General features: G+C 39.3%; 2 protein-coding genes across 2 annotated transcripts; both read right to left on the reverse strand.

Moving 5' to 3' along the window:
• Positions 1-317: 317 nt before the first annotated feature.
• Positions 318-7,335, reverse strand: lad1 (ladinin). The gene is made up of 14 exons (XM_067526125.1): positions 7,174-7,335; positions 6,203-6,370; positions 5,440-5,722; positions 4,231-4,304; positions 3,461-3,632; positions 3,080-3,172; positions 2,696-2,739; positions 2,572-2,614; positions 2,283-2,326; positions 2,095-2,161; positions 1,838-1,972; positions 1,530-1,619; positions 942-1,038; positions 318-843 (listed from the first exon to the last, which is right to left on the reverse strand). The coding sequence occupies exons 1-13, from the start codon at positions 7,209-7,211 to the stop codon at positions 955-957; spliced, it is 1,335 nt and encodes a 444-aa protein (XP_067382226.1). The 5' UTR covers positions 7,212-7,335; the 3' UTR covers positions 318-843; positions 942-954.
• A 1,283-nt stretch (positions 7,336-8,618) lies between these two features.
• Positions 8,619-11,319, reverse strand: tnni1a (troponin I type 1a (skeletal, slow)). The gene is made up of 5 exons (XM_067526129.1): positions 11,248-11,319; positions 10,952-11,083; positions 10,711-10,800; positions 10,405-10,581; positions 8,619-9,841 (listed from the first exon to the last, which is right to left on the reverse strand). Exons 1-5 carry the CDS (start codon positions 11,302-11,304, stop codon positions 9,737-9,739), a joined length of 561 nt encoding a protein of 186 aa, XP_067382230.1. The 5' UTR covers positions 11,305-11,319; the 3' UTR covers positions 8,619-9,736.
• Between the last annotated feature and the right edge of the window lie 2,876 nt (positions 11,320-14,195).

Here is a 14,195-nt window from a genome sequence, read left to right on the forward strand (position 1 = left end):
TCCATTATCACCATTCCCAAATAAGGCCGCTGTCTGCACGACGGTGGGTTGCAGTGCCAAGCAAATCCAGATAATGGCACAGTTGCATACACACACACACACACACACACACACACACACACACACACACACACACACACACACATTCTCTCTAACTTGTATGGCACCCTGCCAGTGACAAAACACATACATACAACTCTTATCTAAATCCTGTCTTGCCAAAGATAAATAATGTTGAAAAGGTATGTATGCATTTCAGACACTTCTGTGTTGTTTGTGTTCGAAAAATACCAATAAATCTTTAGCAGACATATGTATGTAGTAAAACGTTTTATTTCTTGGACAAGCAGTATCTTGTCCACAGGAACTCACAGAACAAAAATAATTTGGCAGATTAGATTAAACATACAATTACAATGCCAGAATCCCCTTATTGTAATTATTAACCTCAAGACCTTCACCAGTTTAAAGTGCTTAAAAAAATTACACAAAGTCAAACAGCTGAAAATTGTAAAACTAATACAAGAGGCTTTTCTCACTGTGCTTTCTACTGTAGCACTTTCTTAATCCATTAAATACATTTAAAAACAATCGTTTTATGCTTTAAGAGGCAAATGCAAAAGTGTATGATAGGTGCATCCTAACAATAAGCAGAATTTTTTTCTTTTCAGTTTCGTAAAGCTACAACTCAAATCACTTTTTGTAGTTTCCCCTGTCTCTTTCTCGTGTGTGCTCTGGCAGTGAAAAAACATACAAAAGCTTGAAGAAACAATACATCAGTCATGGCATCCATTAATCTTCCAGGTCTCTTTTTCCACTCACCCTGTTGTGTTCCTACAAATCCTACAAATAAAGGCACAGACATGGAAAATTTCTATTTATGTAACAAATGTGACTAGATATTGTTACATCAAACTGTAATTGTGGAACAATAACCTTACCTGTTGGCATCCTCTACTTGTTTATTTTTCCAGGGCTGTCCTCCCCTCTGCTTTCAAATAGGCTTCTCTTACTGCTGATGTCCACATGTCTCAAGTCCTAAATGGCACAATTATCACAGTTATTTCTAAAAGGCAATTGAGTTGGAACTGAAATTATACAGGCATGCAGAGAAAAATGAAATATAATCCTTCTCATAATCTTTCAAATAATCTGTATTATCTAATATGCACCAGATTAAATTCTACTGAAAAGTGCCATTTATACTGAAAGACAGCTGAGATGAAATATGAACCAACCCAACAAACAGAAGCTGGGCTTAAACAGATATCTAGTTAAACTCTGAAGCCACTGAACATCCCAAGCCAAACATCAAACAATAACAAAAGAGAATAATAAAGTTTCTAAAAGAGTGACTGTAAGTTGTTTGGTCAGCAGTTTGTCTCCTCTGTCCCGAATACAATCAATTAGAACAACAAGAGTACTACTGCCCTCTAGCTGTCAGTGGCTGCTTCTGTGTAACTTTTACATAAAGCATTTTAAACACATACAGTAACCATAGAAATAGCCTGGTTAACAGGTGACCTTACAGTAGGATTGTGCAAAGACCCAGATTGGTTAGGCTTGTTGAGCCAGCGGTTGATCCGGTCTGACATTCCCGATGCAAAGCTCCTAAATTCCTGAACACGAATAATGTGAAATGGTTAAAATCTTTGTGTATTACGATTATTATTATGCATTTCCTTATTAATCTAAGTTTATTTTTTTTTTAAAAACAAAACACTGTGAGCTTTTTAAACTTAGATAAATCTAATAAAATATTCATTAAAAAAGTGTCTCCTGCTTACATTACACATATGCATCTAATGCAGTACAAAACTGTGACTAATGAACGTACCTGTCTGGAAATTCCTGGGCTGGTGGGGGTCACTGGCTGCTGCTCCTTTTCAAACAGGCCTCTCTTTCTGGATACCTCCTCCATCAGGAACAATGTCCTCTGGGTCACATCTGGTGATCGAATTATTTCTGACTTCTACACACATATAGGAAACACAATTACTGAGAGGGCATGTAGACTAAAGTGAGGACATGATTGTTTTGTTTTTTTACATTAGAGGCCTAAGTTATCATGTTTTTGTTTACTGAGAGTCTGACCTGTGCTGCCTGAGCAAGTTTTTCCATCTTCTCCTTGATGGATCTGGATGAAATCCTCTGCCTAGAGCTGGAGACAAAAGCATGCACATGTACACCTGTAAAGCTTTATTCATCACTTGGACTAGGATATATTAAAATCAAATGAATATAATATAACAATTTAGATGTGGTACAAAAAACCAACTCACTTTCTCGTGAAAACTGACTGATTGTCTTCATCTTCATTTTGGTTCTTGTCCAAACCCAAAGAAAGTTGATATTACACACAGTGTAAATCATTTATGTACAGTACAACTTAATAGCAGCACTATGATCCCCAATTTGAGTTAGCATCTGTGATCTTTCTGCTCAGCTGAAAAGGTGTAGGTGCACTAAGCCAAGAATCTAGCACAGTTCCTCTTCACTAATATTTAATTTTGTTGCTTTATTTTTGTTAAAAAAGTATCTACATCAGCTTAAAGTAAATTATTATCTTACTGTAGTAGATTCAAACTTCTTGGTGGCCATTCTCACACTCGCACTAGAATAAAATGGAACAGTTTGCATTTACATTAGGGCTGACAGAAAGTGACTCAAAATAAAGTCATGGATGTTTCCTTACCTCCTCTGCAGTGGCGAAGTATCCTCTTCTTTCTTCTTCATCATCTGTGGATGGCCAAGAGTAAGACAGGTGCGTTGTTAGCAGACCTTTACGGTTATCTGAATGTCAGCAACTTATGACAAGCACAATCATCCTCTTGTGATGTGGGTGTCAGCAAAGCAAGCGTTCAGCTGTTAGGGCTGGTAAATTTTGCTTTAGCTATTAGCATAGGCCAAAAGCTTAAGTGGCACAAGCAAATTGTTGTGAGAGTCAGGTGATGCAAGATTAAATCATGATTAAATCATAATTTAACAGTCAAATTGGCAAAAGTCAATGTCAGCCTTTGCCTGTGAGAATATGCATGTTTGTGTGTGTGTGTGTGTGTGTGTGGGTTGATGCGTTTACCCTGAAAGATAAAGTCCTAGAGCTCTGTCTGACAAAGGCTGGTTTGGTCGTCTGTTCAAAGTTGCCACCAGAAGAAGTGCCATTCTCACTGGCCTGAGGTAAAGTAAAACAACTTAGATAAAACTATTCCTCATCAGATGGTGATGAGCTCCTGTGAGCATTTATTCAGTCCTTCGAGACTGTTACTGTGTGTCAGCTGCAGGGATAAATGTAAAGTAATTTATGATTTACACAAATAATGTGTTTTACTCTTTTTACACTAGAGGGTACTGTTGTGTGACTGAACCAATGAGCAGTGGCATCAGCAATTTGCATCCATTTGAAAAGCAAAACAGGAAGCACAGATTAAATTATATCATTTTATAGGCTGCTTTCGTATACCTCCTGTGTGTGTCCGTTCTGAATCGGGCTTTTTGCCTTGCGAGGAGAGGGACTTTGGAATGGCGAGGAACAATGCTGTCGAGGGGACACGGGGGATGTTGGAGAGCAAGGGCTCATGGGAGTTGTGCGCCCACTGGCAGACGGACTCTTGTCAAATGAGATGGAGACAGAACTGCAACAGCAGAAATGCAAGTGAACCGAAAGGTCAGATACAGATCTGCATATAAGCTGTGATCCATCACCACCATATTGAGGTTTGTTTTTTCACACTCCCAGCGATAATAAAATGATCTAACATGTGTCTACCATGTCAAAACCCCTTAAACAAATAAGACAATGTGTATCATATGACAGAATAACAGGCTGGCAACACCTTCAAACTGACAATCATGAATACAGTCTGCCCTGTTAACTGTATATACTGTATCATCATAGTTATATGTTTCAAACCAATTCCAACTGCCATTTACTGTATTTGCAGATAAATGCACCTGTCGATAGTTCTAAGTACTGTATATATGGTTGTCTTTGTATGGATTGAAACATTGACATAGCTGATACATTACAATAAGTTTCACATGATCTTGTTTGTGTTTCCTGCTTCACTGCTCAAGTATACTGCTGTCTGCTACTGCACTTTAATTTCCTTGTTTGGATTTAGTAGCCTTATCTTATCTTAATAAAAAAAAGATATTTAATCTCCACTTGATCTATCCCAGTGACTAACCAACAAGTAAGAACAACGGACAAAGAAGAAAGCACTTGTTAACCTGACAAACTTGCGAGCTGGGTTGGCCGGTGGCGTGGGATCAGGGTCTTTAGTCGATGACTCTCTGTTCTCATGCTGACAAAAAAACAAACAGTGGAGACAATCAACATAATCACACAGAATGCACGCTTTTGTGCAGATCCAGCCACAGCTGAGACACACCTTGCATTACACAACACTGTACAGTTATGGCCTCATTTGCAGATGCACTGAGTTAAAGCCACCGGCAAGTGTAATAAAAGATACAGTTCAAATTGTGCCCTTAAGCACACCTTATCTATGTTTTATGGATTATTTGCATTTGATTCACAGTACAGGTACAGTCCTAAGACTGGAGGTGAATATACATTTTCTCTGGTTCCCCAGAGATAATCTGAACTTATATGTTTGTATGCTAAAAGAAAATATACCAAATATCTGTAAAGCATATAACTAGAATATATAATATGCATGTGTGATAGCATGACATAATGTCCACGTCCGTTCACCTAAATATTGTCAGTAATGTCCATTTTTACAGTACCAAAGCATACTAATATCTTGACTCGTAGAGAAAAAGGTTGGCCAGGTGTTGTTGTTGTGGAGTATAGAAAATGATTAACTTGACTCTAGCTCTGTGTGGGGTAACACTTGACTGTGATTAACCACACTGCAGGGTGCCACTATTGGTAGCACTGTGACTTAGTGACGCATTAATAGCTTGGATGTGGGAGCTCTACTCATATCCCCTCTACTGTCTTGTCAGTGAAGACAGCAGATACATCATTTTGTGTTGTCCAGGGACTAGAGATGGTAACGTTTGTTTTATTGTTGGTCAGCCCACCACTGCAGTCCTGAACAAAACACGTTAATAACTACAGGATGCCCTGCCATGATATTTGATGCAGACACTGGCGATGCCCAAAGCATGAACACCAAAAACGTTGGTGTTCCTCTTATTTCTGTGTTATCAGCATATCAAAGTTTTTACTCATAGTTTGTCTCACAGAATATCGCAAAATCAGTTACATCAATTGGCACCAAATTTGGTACTGACCAATGGTTTCACGGCAGTGTGTCCTAATGACTTTAACACTTCATCTAACAACACCATCAGGTTAAAAACTCAACAAGCCTCCACTGTACTTTGGTTTATGAATAGCCGCAAAGGTAATTACAGTCTTGTCTGCCTCAGTTTGTGCTGATTAGCAAACATTCCTCCAGGTCTTACTTGTCTGTTTGTGATGTTAGTGCTGCTGTTGCTGCTGCTATGATTGTGGGAGGCTGTTTTTAAGGGCGGCTGTGGTTTGGATGTGGCCTTCTCAGAGGCCGACCCATTGCCTTGCTCTTCATCGAGGTCCCCCAGCAGCTCCACCCTGCCTTCTCCTCTGTTAGATTCTGTCTCATCCTCCCCTTCCTCCTTCTGCCTCCTCAACGTTTCCACGTGCCTCATCCTTCGCTTTTCATCACGGGCACGCAGCATCTCCACAAAGTCCAACTGGATCTGCTCCACACTGGAAATAAATGCAAAGTTGTGAATATGTACTGTATGATGGATAGCCTGAAGAGAGAGTGGAAAGGACCTGTCAGACCTATGTTGGTCAAGTTTCTCTAATATAAGGCTCTACAGTTCCCCACTCTCCTTGAAGAATGCTTCTGCTCCTGGTACTCAGCTGCTGGTGTTTTTGACAGCATTTGTATGATTTCTATATGTGGTGTCAGGCTTGGTACATAGATGACACCAGCCCACAAGGCAAAGGTGTAAGAATAATATTTCAATGCTTTTGAAATCCATCCACTAAACACGTAACATCAAAGGAACATTCCTGTAGCAGTCTTACATACAAAAGAAAGATGGAGAGAGTGAAATAGGACTGAATGGTTGCACAAATAGCAGTAGAGAAGTAGAGGTGAGCACACACCAACAGCAACCGACTTGGTCAGACAATCTGCACAAATGAAGAAATACTGTTTGATTAAATGGTGAGAATAACCTGCTGAGGCCCTGAAATGTCTCACCACCAGTATCACTGGTGGGTGTGTCTCTGGGTGTTTGGCTGAGATCAGCATCAGGGTCGTTGCTGCCGCTTGAGCTCTTCACCCTCCTCCTCTTCTCCCGCTCCACCTCCTCCTCATCCTCCATCGTCCACTGGCGCGCAAGGCTGAGGGCAGAGTCACAGAGTCACATCAGGAGACATGATAAATCAGCAAACGTGGACGTAAAACAGAAAATGAAACAAAGGCAGAGACACACAGAGGCCACACAAGAAATTAAGATAAAAATTGAAAAACAGAGTTGAAACAGTAATTTAGTCTATTTGTTATGAATTTTACAACCATAAAGTGAGCTTGTTTTGGTTATTGGAAAGAAAGATTACAGTTACAGTAACCGTTACACATAACTTGCTTTGCTTGCTTACCAGTTTTACAAGTAAAGTCAGTGTTGATCTAAGCAAATTTAAATCAATTGTTCAGGCTAGTATTGCGCAGAATGTGTGCATAAAACACAGCACGCGTCGGTCTGGTCTGTTGGTACAGACAGAGGCTGATGTTCCCTCCAAAAACACATTCATTTTGCTTTGTTTGTTTTATTCAATCCCTAAAAACTGGCTGTGACTTTATAGCTACTGTTCAAGTACCTCATGAAAGGCAGACGTGTCACATAACAACGAAGACCAAAAATGGCACAGTGTGTCAAAGAGTTACTAGAGGCTCATCCTGACTACAGGTATCATAAAACAATACTGAAGATAATAAATGTTGTTCGGCTTAGGCTGTTTGGCTGCAGAAGTGAAGCCAAGGAGCTGTTTTTTTAATTCTAATTCAGTGAATGGAGTCTATAACATCAGCTGTCAAAAAACCGCAGCTTCAAGTGGTGTGTAGACATACACCCATACACATACACATAGACACACACACAGGTTTCATGTTCTCTTCAGAAAACTCACTGCCATATTAATCTTACCTGGACAAAGCCGACCAGTTTTTCCGACTGAGGGACATTTTGGAAAGAAAAACAACAATCCCAGTTAGCAGCTGCACTTCAATTGGTGTCCAGAAAAAGTCGACTGACTGGCACTGTCAAGTTACAGTTAGTGCGGCAACAAAGCAGTGCACCTTTACCCTGCTGCTCACAGAGGTGTCACATGACCACAAAGGTAAGCTGCCCTCCTGATAGAGGGAGAGAGAGACGGAGAGAGAGAGAGTTTTTCTCCTTTTATGGTGGAGCTCCTGCATTTATAAGGACTGTTATAATTATAAACTTATAATCACTGCTGATGTTTAATATTACAATTGCATACACCTTAGCACCTTTAGCCAAATAGAATTAAAATTCATATGTTACAATAAACATATCAGCAAACATAACAGTTTAAAAAATATAACTGAAGGGGGTTATCTTCTATTAAATGTTAATGCATGGAACTGTTTTTCTGTGTCCAGTGTTTTGATGCATTGGGAAGTGAGTCTTTACAGCGTGTGTCAGATTATTTGCTTTGCTGTGTGAGGCCAAGCCTTTTCCTTGTAGCTCCAGGTGTCGGACTCTGACCCAGCGTCAGGCTCAGTCCAACACACATGTACACACACAGACACACACGCGCACACACACAAACACATACACCTTCCACCTCACCTGGTTTTGTACCACACCTATAACTGCTGTCCAGACCATGAGGCCACGCTAAACAATGACAGCTAACTTGTAAAGTGAGCACTTTATTCTCCAAGTCTTTCTTCTATTTTGTGCATGTGCAAACATCAACCTGACTGACATTTGGAGGAGGTTGGCTGATAGCACACACTGTACCACTAAGATGCTATCTGACTGACCTACATGTATTTGCATGTCACTCCCTGACCAAGAAGGCAATGAACACATCCATGATCACTTCCATCCAATGCACTGAAGACTGAAGTTTATATGCTTTAGTATGTCCATGTCCTTGCAGTGTTGACCATCCTACTGTGCCTGAACCTAAGTTTACCCAAAATCTTTAGGGAAGACCTGACAATGGAACTGAAACTGACATTTCCCTCACAAATGGCTGTTCAGGTTCTTTACATCGATCTGAATAAAGTGATAATAATCACCATTACCATTATGAAAGCCTTTTACAGAGGGAGTTTTATGAGCATGCAAAACAGAGGAGTGTTTAACAGCTGTGTACAGTAGTTAGTAAGCCCTTTTGGAATTACATGCATTTATTTATATTTCTTTCCTAGAAATGGCCACTAATGACCAAATAAAAATCATTTAAATACTTAATTCTGACATTTGTATTGTTGGTTATAAAAAGAATGCAAACCTCTAGGCGAATGACAAAACTGGAATTAGGAGTATGGTTTAAAGACATGTCGATATTTGAAGAAAAAAATCAGGTTTGCGTTTGCTATTCACAAATAACACAAAAATATTTATTTGGAAGAGTTTAGATATTCAGTTAGTTAAATGCAGATTATTCAGTACTGCAGCTACTTTTTGTAGAAGCTTTTGGAGAAATTAAAAGCTTGACTTGTTAAAAGCAGATGAAACAGATCAGGGGATTACTGCATTGTTAAAAGTGGACATGATTGTCTTCACCAAGCTTTCTGACAATCAGTGGCTATTGAGTCATTTCTCCAAAGATAAAAAATGTCAGCCTCAATGTGATGACAGTCAGAGGGTCATCTTATCCCTCGGTGACCCTAAATATCTATAAAAACTTTCACAACACTTTCAGTAGTTCAGTGTTCAATAGCTGCTCAATTATTTTAGACTGAAAAGAAAACACTTCCATCCCCAGAGGCATGTTGCGAACCAAATCACAATAAGGTGCACACTCTTTACGCCCACGATTATAGAGTCCCAAAAAATGAAAAAATACTATTTATTTTACAGTAGTCGTTAATCCTTTTTATCAATATGTTATATTGCCGTGCAACGTTTACACCTTGCACTAATGCAAAGGTGGCTATAATGAGAAAATAGTTCCCTTTTAGAAATATAATTCTTTCCCCCTCTACTCAAAAACATCAGTTTTCTGAAAAGTTCAGTATAAAGCCCTAACCTTTAAGTGTAATGTTATGGTGGCCAATTGTGGTTGAAAATGTAAACATGCTCAAGTTTTAATCAGGGGAAAAGGGGTAAATATAATTACAATAAGGCAACTTGTTTGTTCACTTTTCACTTGAACATTCAAACTGTATCAGACACAAATTGTCAAAGTCTTTACTTGTTTAATAAGCATGATGATGATGTAAATCATTGTGCTACATTTCACAAAGCAAAGATCAGGAATATCAAATTTAGTCTGGCTACATCATGTGTTCGTGTTTAAGGTGAAATATGAATCATGAGCACAATACAAATAATTGTAGATGGCATTTCACTCTTAACACTTTATCTGTGAAGGGCAAACAGAAGAGGAGAAAACATACTAAGATTCTTTCACTGCACTTTTCAAAACATGACACAGAAAAGAAAATGCAAAACATCCATAGCAAAACAAAACTGATTAAAATGCAGGAGGGCAGTCAGTCTTCCCTGTTCACTGGGTGGGACCCTTAGCAGCATCGAACATCTTCTTCCTTCCCTCCATCCCTGACATGGCCTCCACATTCTTCCTCCAGTCACTGTCTTCTACTGGTCTCTTCTGCAGATTGGTTCGGTAGACAGATAAAAGGTATAAAAGAATGAAAACAGTCTTTGTAAAGAGACTGTGAGGTAGAGCAGGTTCAGAAGTTATTATCATTATTGTTGATTCTAATCCTTTAAGACCCATAGTGTCACTCGGTAATGAGAATGCGGCATAACCGTACTAGTATAACTGGTTTACAGCACCTAATACAAACTGATACACACCAGCACCAGCTGCACATGTATATACACACTCATACAAACACACTGACCAATGTGCAGAACCAGTCACAAAAGCTGGTCACAAAAGTCTACAAAAGAATCTTTGTCTTCTGTGCAGTACTTCCTGTCACATATGATTGCCCCCCTGCATTGGCCTCAGTATTTCAAGCACACCATCCAGACACAGGTACACACTTTCTTGTGTTCCGTGGCACATTAGGTGTTGACGTCATGCGTATATCTGAAACTTCACGGCACCTTGCATCCTTCCCCTGAGGCATCTTGTTTGGGCTGTTTTGACTTTTTTCTGTGTTTATATGTACTGTGTGGATTGTGCGTTATAACTTCTGCACACACCTTTTCAGTGTCTTCTTTCTTCACTGATTTGAGGTTGGCTCTGAGATCCATCGAGACTTTGTGCTTGGAGCCCAGCAGCGAGCGGAGAATGGCGTCAGCAGATACTCGAACACGTCTAAGATTAGGCCTCTTGAATTTCCCCCTGAGGTCCAACACCTTAATATTCAGGTCTTTAATCTGAGCCAGAGATTTGAGAAGTATTTGCCAAAAGTCCTACAGGACTTTTTCTCTTTTCGTAAGAGTTCAGCTGCATCTCAAAAGTTAACATTTCAAGTTCTGTCTGTACAGTATTCATCATGTATCTACCTCACGTTTGTTGAGCATGACTTTGGCTTCAATGTCATATCGTTCCTCATCAACCACATCTATTTTGGCATGGAGCTCCCTGCAGAGGTCCTATAAATATACAAACCCAAGTTAAAAAGATTGTTTGTATGCCATTGGCAGTGATACTTTTTGGGAAAAATGTGTATAGTAGCTTTCACTGGGGAGATAGAAAGGGGTGTAGGAGGAATCGGGTAATTCTGGGAATTAGCAGACAGGTTACCTGCAGCTGTGCTAGGCTCAGGCCAATGGTGTTTAAAGGAGGAGCTTTCTCTGCCAGGTACTTCTGTTTCTCTTCCTCTTTAACTAGAATCTCCTGCTCTAGTTCTTCCTTGGCTTTTGACACCATCAGACTCTGTACACCAAATAGGATATTCATGCAATACAGGTTACACTTCGCTGGTAAAGCAAAGATTAAATCTATAAACATCCTGTTCTCACAACGCCAAGGCTGGATAGTCGATGTTTTGGTATTTGCCTATCTCTACTGCCCTCGTGTGGATTACATTATAGGCTTACCTTGAGCATCAGCTTCCTTGAAGCTGAGATCTTTGGTTTCGTCTGCATGAAGAACATGGTTCAGAAAAGTATTAACATACTTAGCATATACAATGGCAACAGCATCTCTTTAAACACATTTAACTTCTGTCACTTATTTTGGGAAATAACAAGATGTTCTGTTACAGCTGGGGTCAGTCGGCCTCACCTCTTGCCTGTGAAAGAAAGATGAACAACAGGTTGAAACTGTGCCAAACAAATATTAGACATATTTGTTTTGCAGCTCTGTTTGTGTGTCTATGTGTGTGAAAGAGTAGATGGTCTATAATAGGAACACAAAGCCTGATCACTCACACATGCTCAGGCATTTTGCTGATGAGATCTCACTGGAGGAGAGACAGGGGAGATTAGAAACACACACTCACACACACAGTGAACAGTTGTCAGTGTTTGTTTATCAGCTTTTGGCAGGTCAGATCATCTTTCCACACTCCTCCATAACAATGAGTCAATTTCAGTGTTTGTAAGCTGTTTACACTCTGCCTCCTATCCTCTTGACTCTTGATTGATATTTTAGTCGGAGCTCCACTTTTTATTTGACAAACCCCTTCATCTTTTCTGCATTGTAACTATATGACTTTCCTAAAAAACATTCTTGTTATAAGCATATAACAAAAAAATCATAGTTTTATACCAAGTTACGTTCATCTTACTTGATCTGACTTAATGACTGGGAACGTTAACGGAAGCTTTAGGTCTCGTGTTAAGGATACTGAGGAATTTGAGATCTCTTCTAAGACTTGAATGCACCTAATTATAAAGGAGGTGAATAGAATTATTTAAGGTCTATTAAAAATTAACAGTGGAGAAACTGAACAGAAACGTGTATTGTCCATATTTATGTGCATGTTTTACCACTGTCTGTGGACAGTTTTTCTTAGGAAACGATAGCAAATTTAAAATACCATTAGATTTAAAATTCATTTAAGGTGAAATGAGTCCATGTTTAAGAGTCATTTAATTCATCTCGTCAACTCATCCCTATATTTTGTTTTCACTCTGTCACCACCACCTCCTCTCCCTTTGTCTCGTGCTCTTCTGACCTTTATCAAATAAACAAGTGATTTACAGCACTCACCCTCTCACACTTTTTCACACCCTTTCTCTCTTTGTGTCGCAATCTCATTTTACGTGTTAGTTCGAGCTGAGAATGGCGCACTTAAGACCTCCTTCATGACAGAGGCTACAAGCTGCTCCAGTGGATTAGAAAAATTCCTGACCAATAGCCATCCCTCATTCATCGTCCCCATCTTTCTACTGTGGATTATCTCAGGGAGAGGAATTTAGAATGGTCTGTCTCCCCAAATAGATCAGGGGACATCTGATAGACAACTGTGGAGGGTGATGGTGCTCTGGGTTGCCCAGTCTGGATCAGGGGTTTATCACCAGCAACTCATGGATGGTTATGAGTGTATGTGGTGCAGCCAACTTGGCAATGTAAAAAAAACAGCCCACAGTTCACGTCAGCCTTGGATTTAAACAGAGCCTGCTTTGGCCACAGATTTTAACAGGATAATTATTTTCTTATATTATAACTATTATTATATTTCTTTTCAGTTAAACATGCTGCACAATGTTTGGGCCAATACAGTTATGGATCAGGTACAGTTACATACCAAATCAGGCTATACTAGCACAATTATATTTAAATGCTTTGCAGTCCTGTCCATATGGATTGACAACATATACTTAATAACAAGCTACTTTAAAGACATGAAATCATAATTTCTGCTGGATTTGTTCAAAGGTAACTGCATTGCCCTTGTTTAAACCATCAGGTCCAGAATGTAAAAGAACTTGGTTAAAGTCTTAGGAACTTTTTTAATTCAATGTATTGTCTAAAATGGCATCTAATCAGTTTGGGTACCATTTACATACCGAAGGAAAAACACCAGACACGAAAAGCTTCACATAACACACTATGAAGGGACCTTACCAGCGTCAGGAGCAGGAGAAAGATGAGACAAAGGCAGAGGCAGGATGAATGGATCAGAGATGAAGCCAGAGATTCAATATTCCTCTATTTAAATGCACCACCCATTGTCTCTCTCCCTCTTTCTCTTTTGTTAGTGGAGGCTATTATTAGTCTTCACCATCTCTCTTAGTCCCTAATCTTGCACTGTGATTTGTCTCTTGCAGATTCATTACAAAACCAGAGGGCAGCTGTTAGAGACTGGATATTTCTCTTTGCAAAACCCAGCAGGATGAAGGCAACTCAGCAGATGAACTGCAGGCAGGACTTTCTATGTTCATGCTAAATGAATCGCAACGGCTTCAACCATCATTTATATTAATTGCTAAATTGCAAATGACAACATGACAAACTTCAGACTGCTGGAATTAGCATTGAGCTCAAAGCGTTGTTGAGTATAAACACAGCTTTACAGCTCTGTCAGCATTGCTGTAGACTCATTCTTGTTTATCACTCCTAAACCTCAAAAGGCTGATCAAAATGCTAGATACGATTACACAGAGTCCCCTGGGGAATGTATTTCCCCTCATCTTAAGCCTCTCGTCACGAAACATCTTGACGGACAAAATGAAAGCTGAGGGCATCATCTGTAACACAATGAGTATGTAATCAATCAATCAAACTTGTATTTTTTTTACAACATTGGATCATTGTCAATAAAATGTAGATTTTTTGACAAAAATTAAAATGTAAAGCATGTAAAAACATCTGTGCAAAGTAATATAAATTAATAAAAACTTTACCTTTGTCACTGGTCCAGCCAATTGGTTTTAGGAGCCACTCTGTTAAACTGAGATCTCCTGAGTACAGTAAATGTGTTTGAAGTATTGTGGTATAAACTGCAACTGTATCCGAAAGATAAAATACAAGTTTAACTTACTATCATTAACTTTATTTTACTCATTTATCAACAATATGCACTTCTTACTAATGTCAT

Source organism: Channa argus, chromosome 13 (assembly GCF_033026475.1).
Source record: "Channa argus isolate prfri chromosome 13, Channa argus male v1.0, whole genome shotgun sequence".
NCBI classification, from domain to species: domain Eukaryota; kingdom Metazoa; phylum Chordata; class Actinopteri; order Anabantiformes; family Channidae; genus Channa; species Channa argus.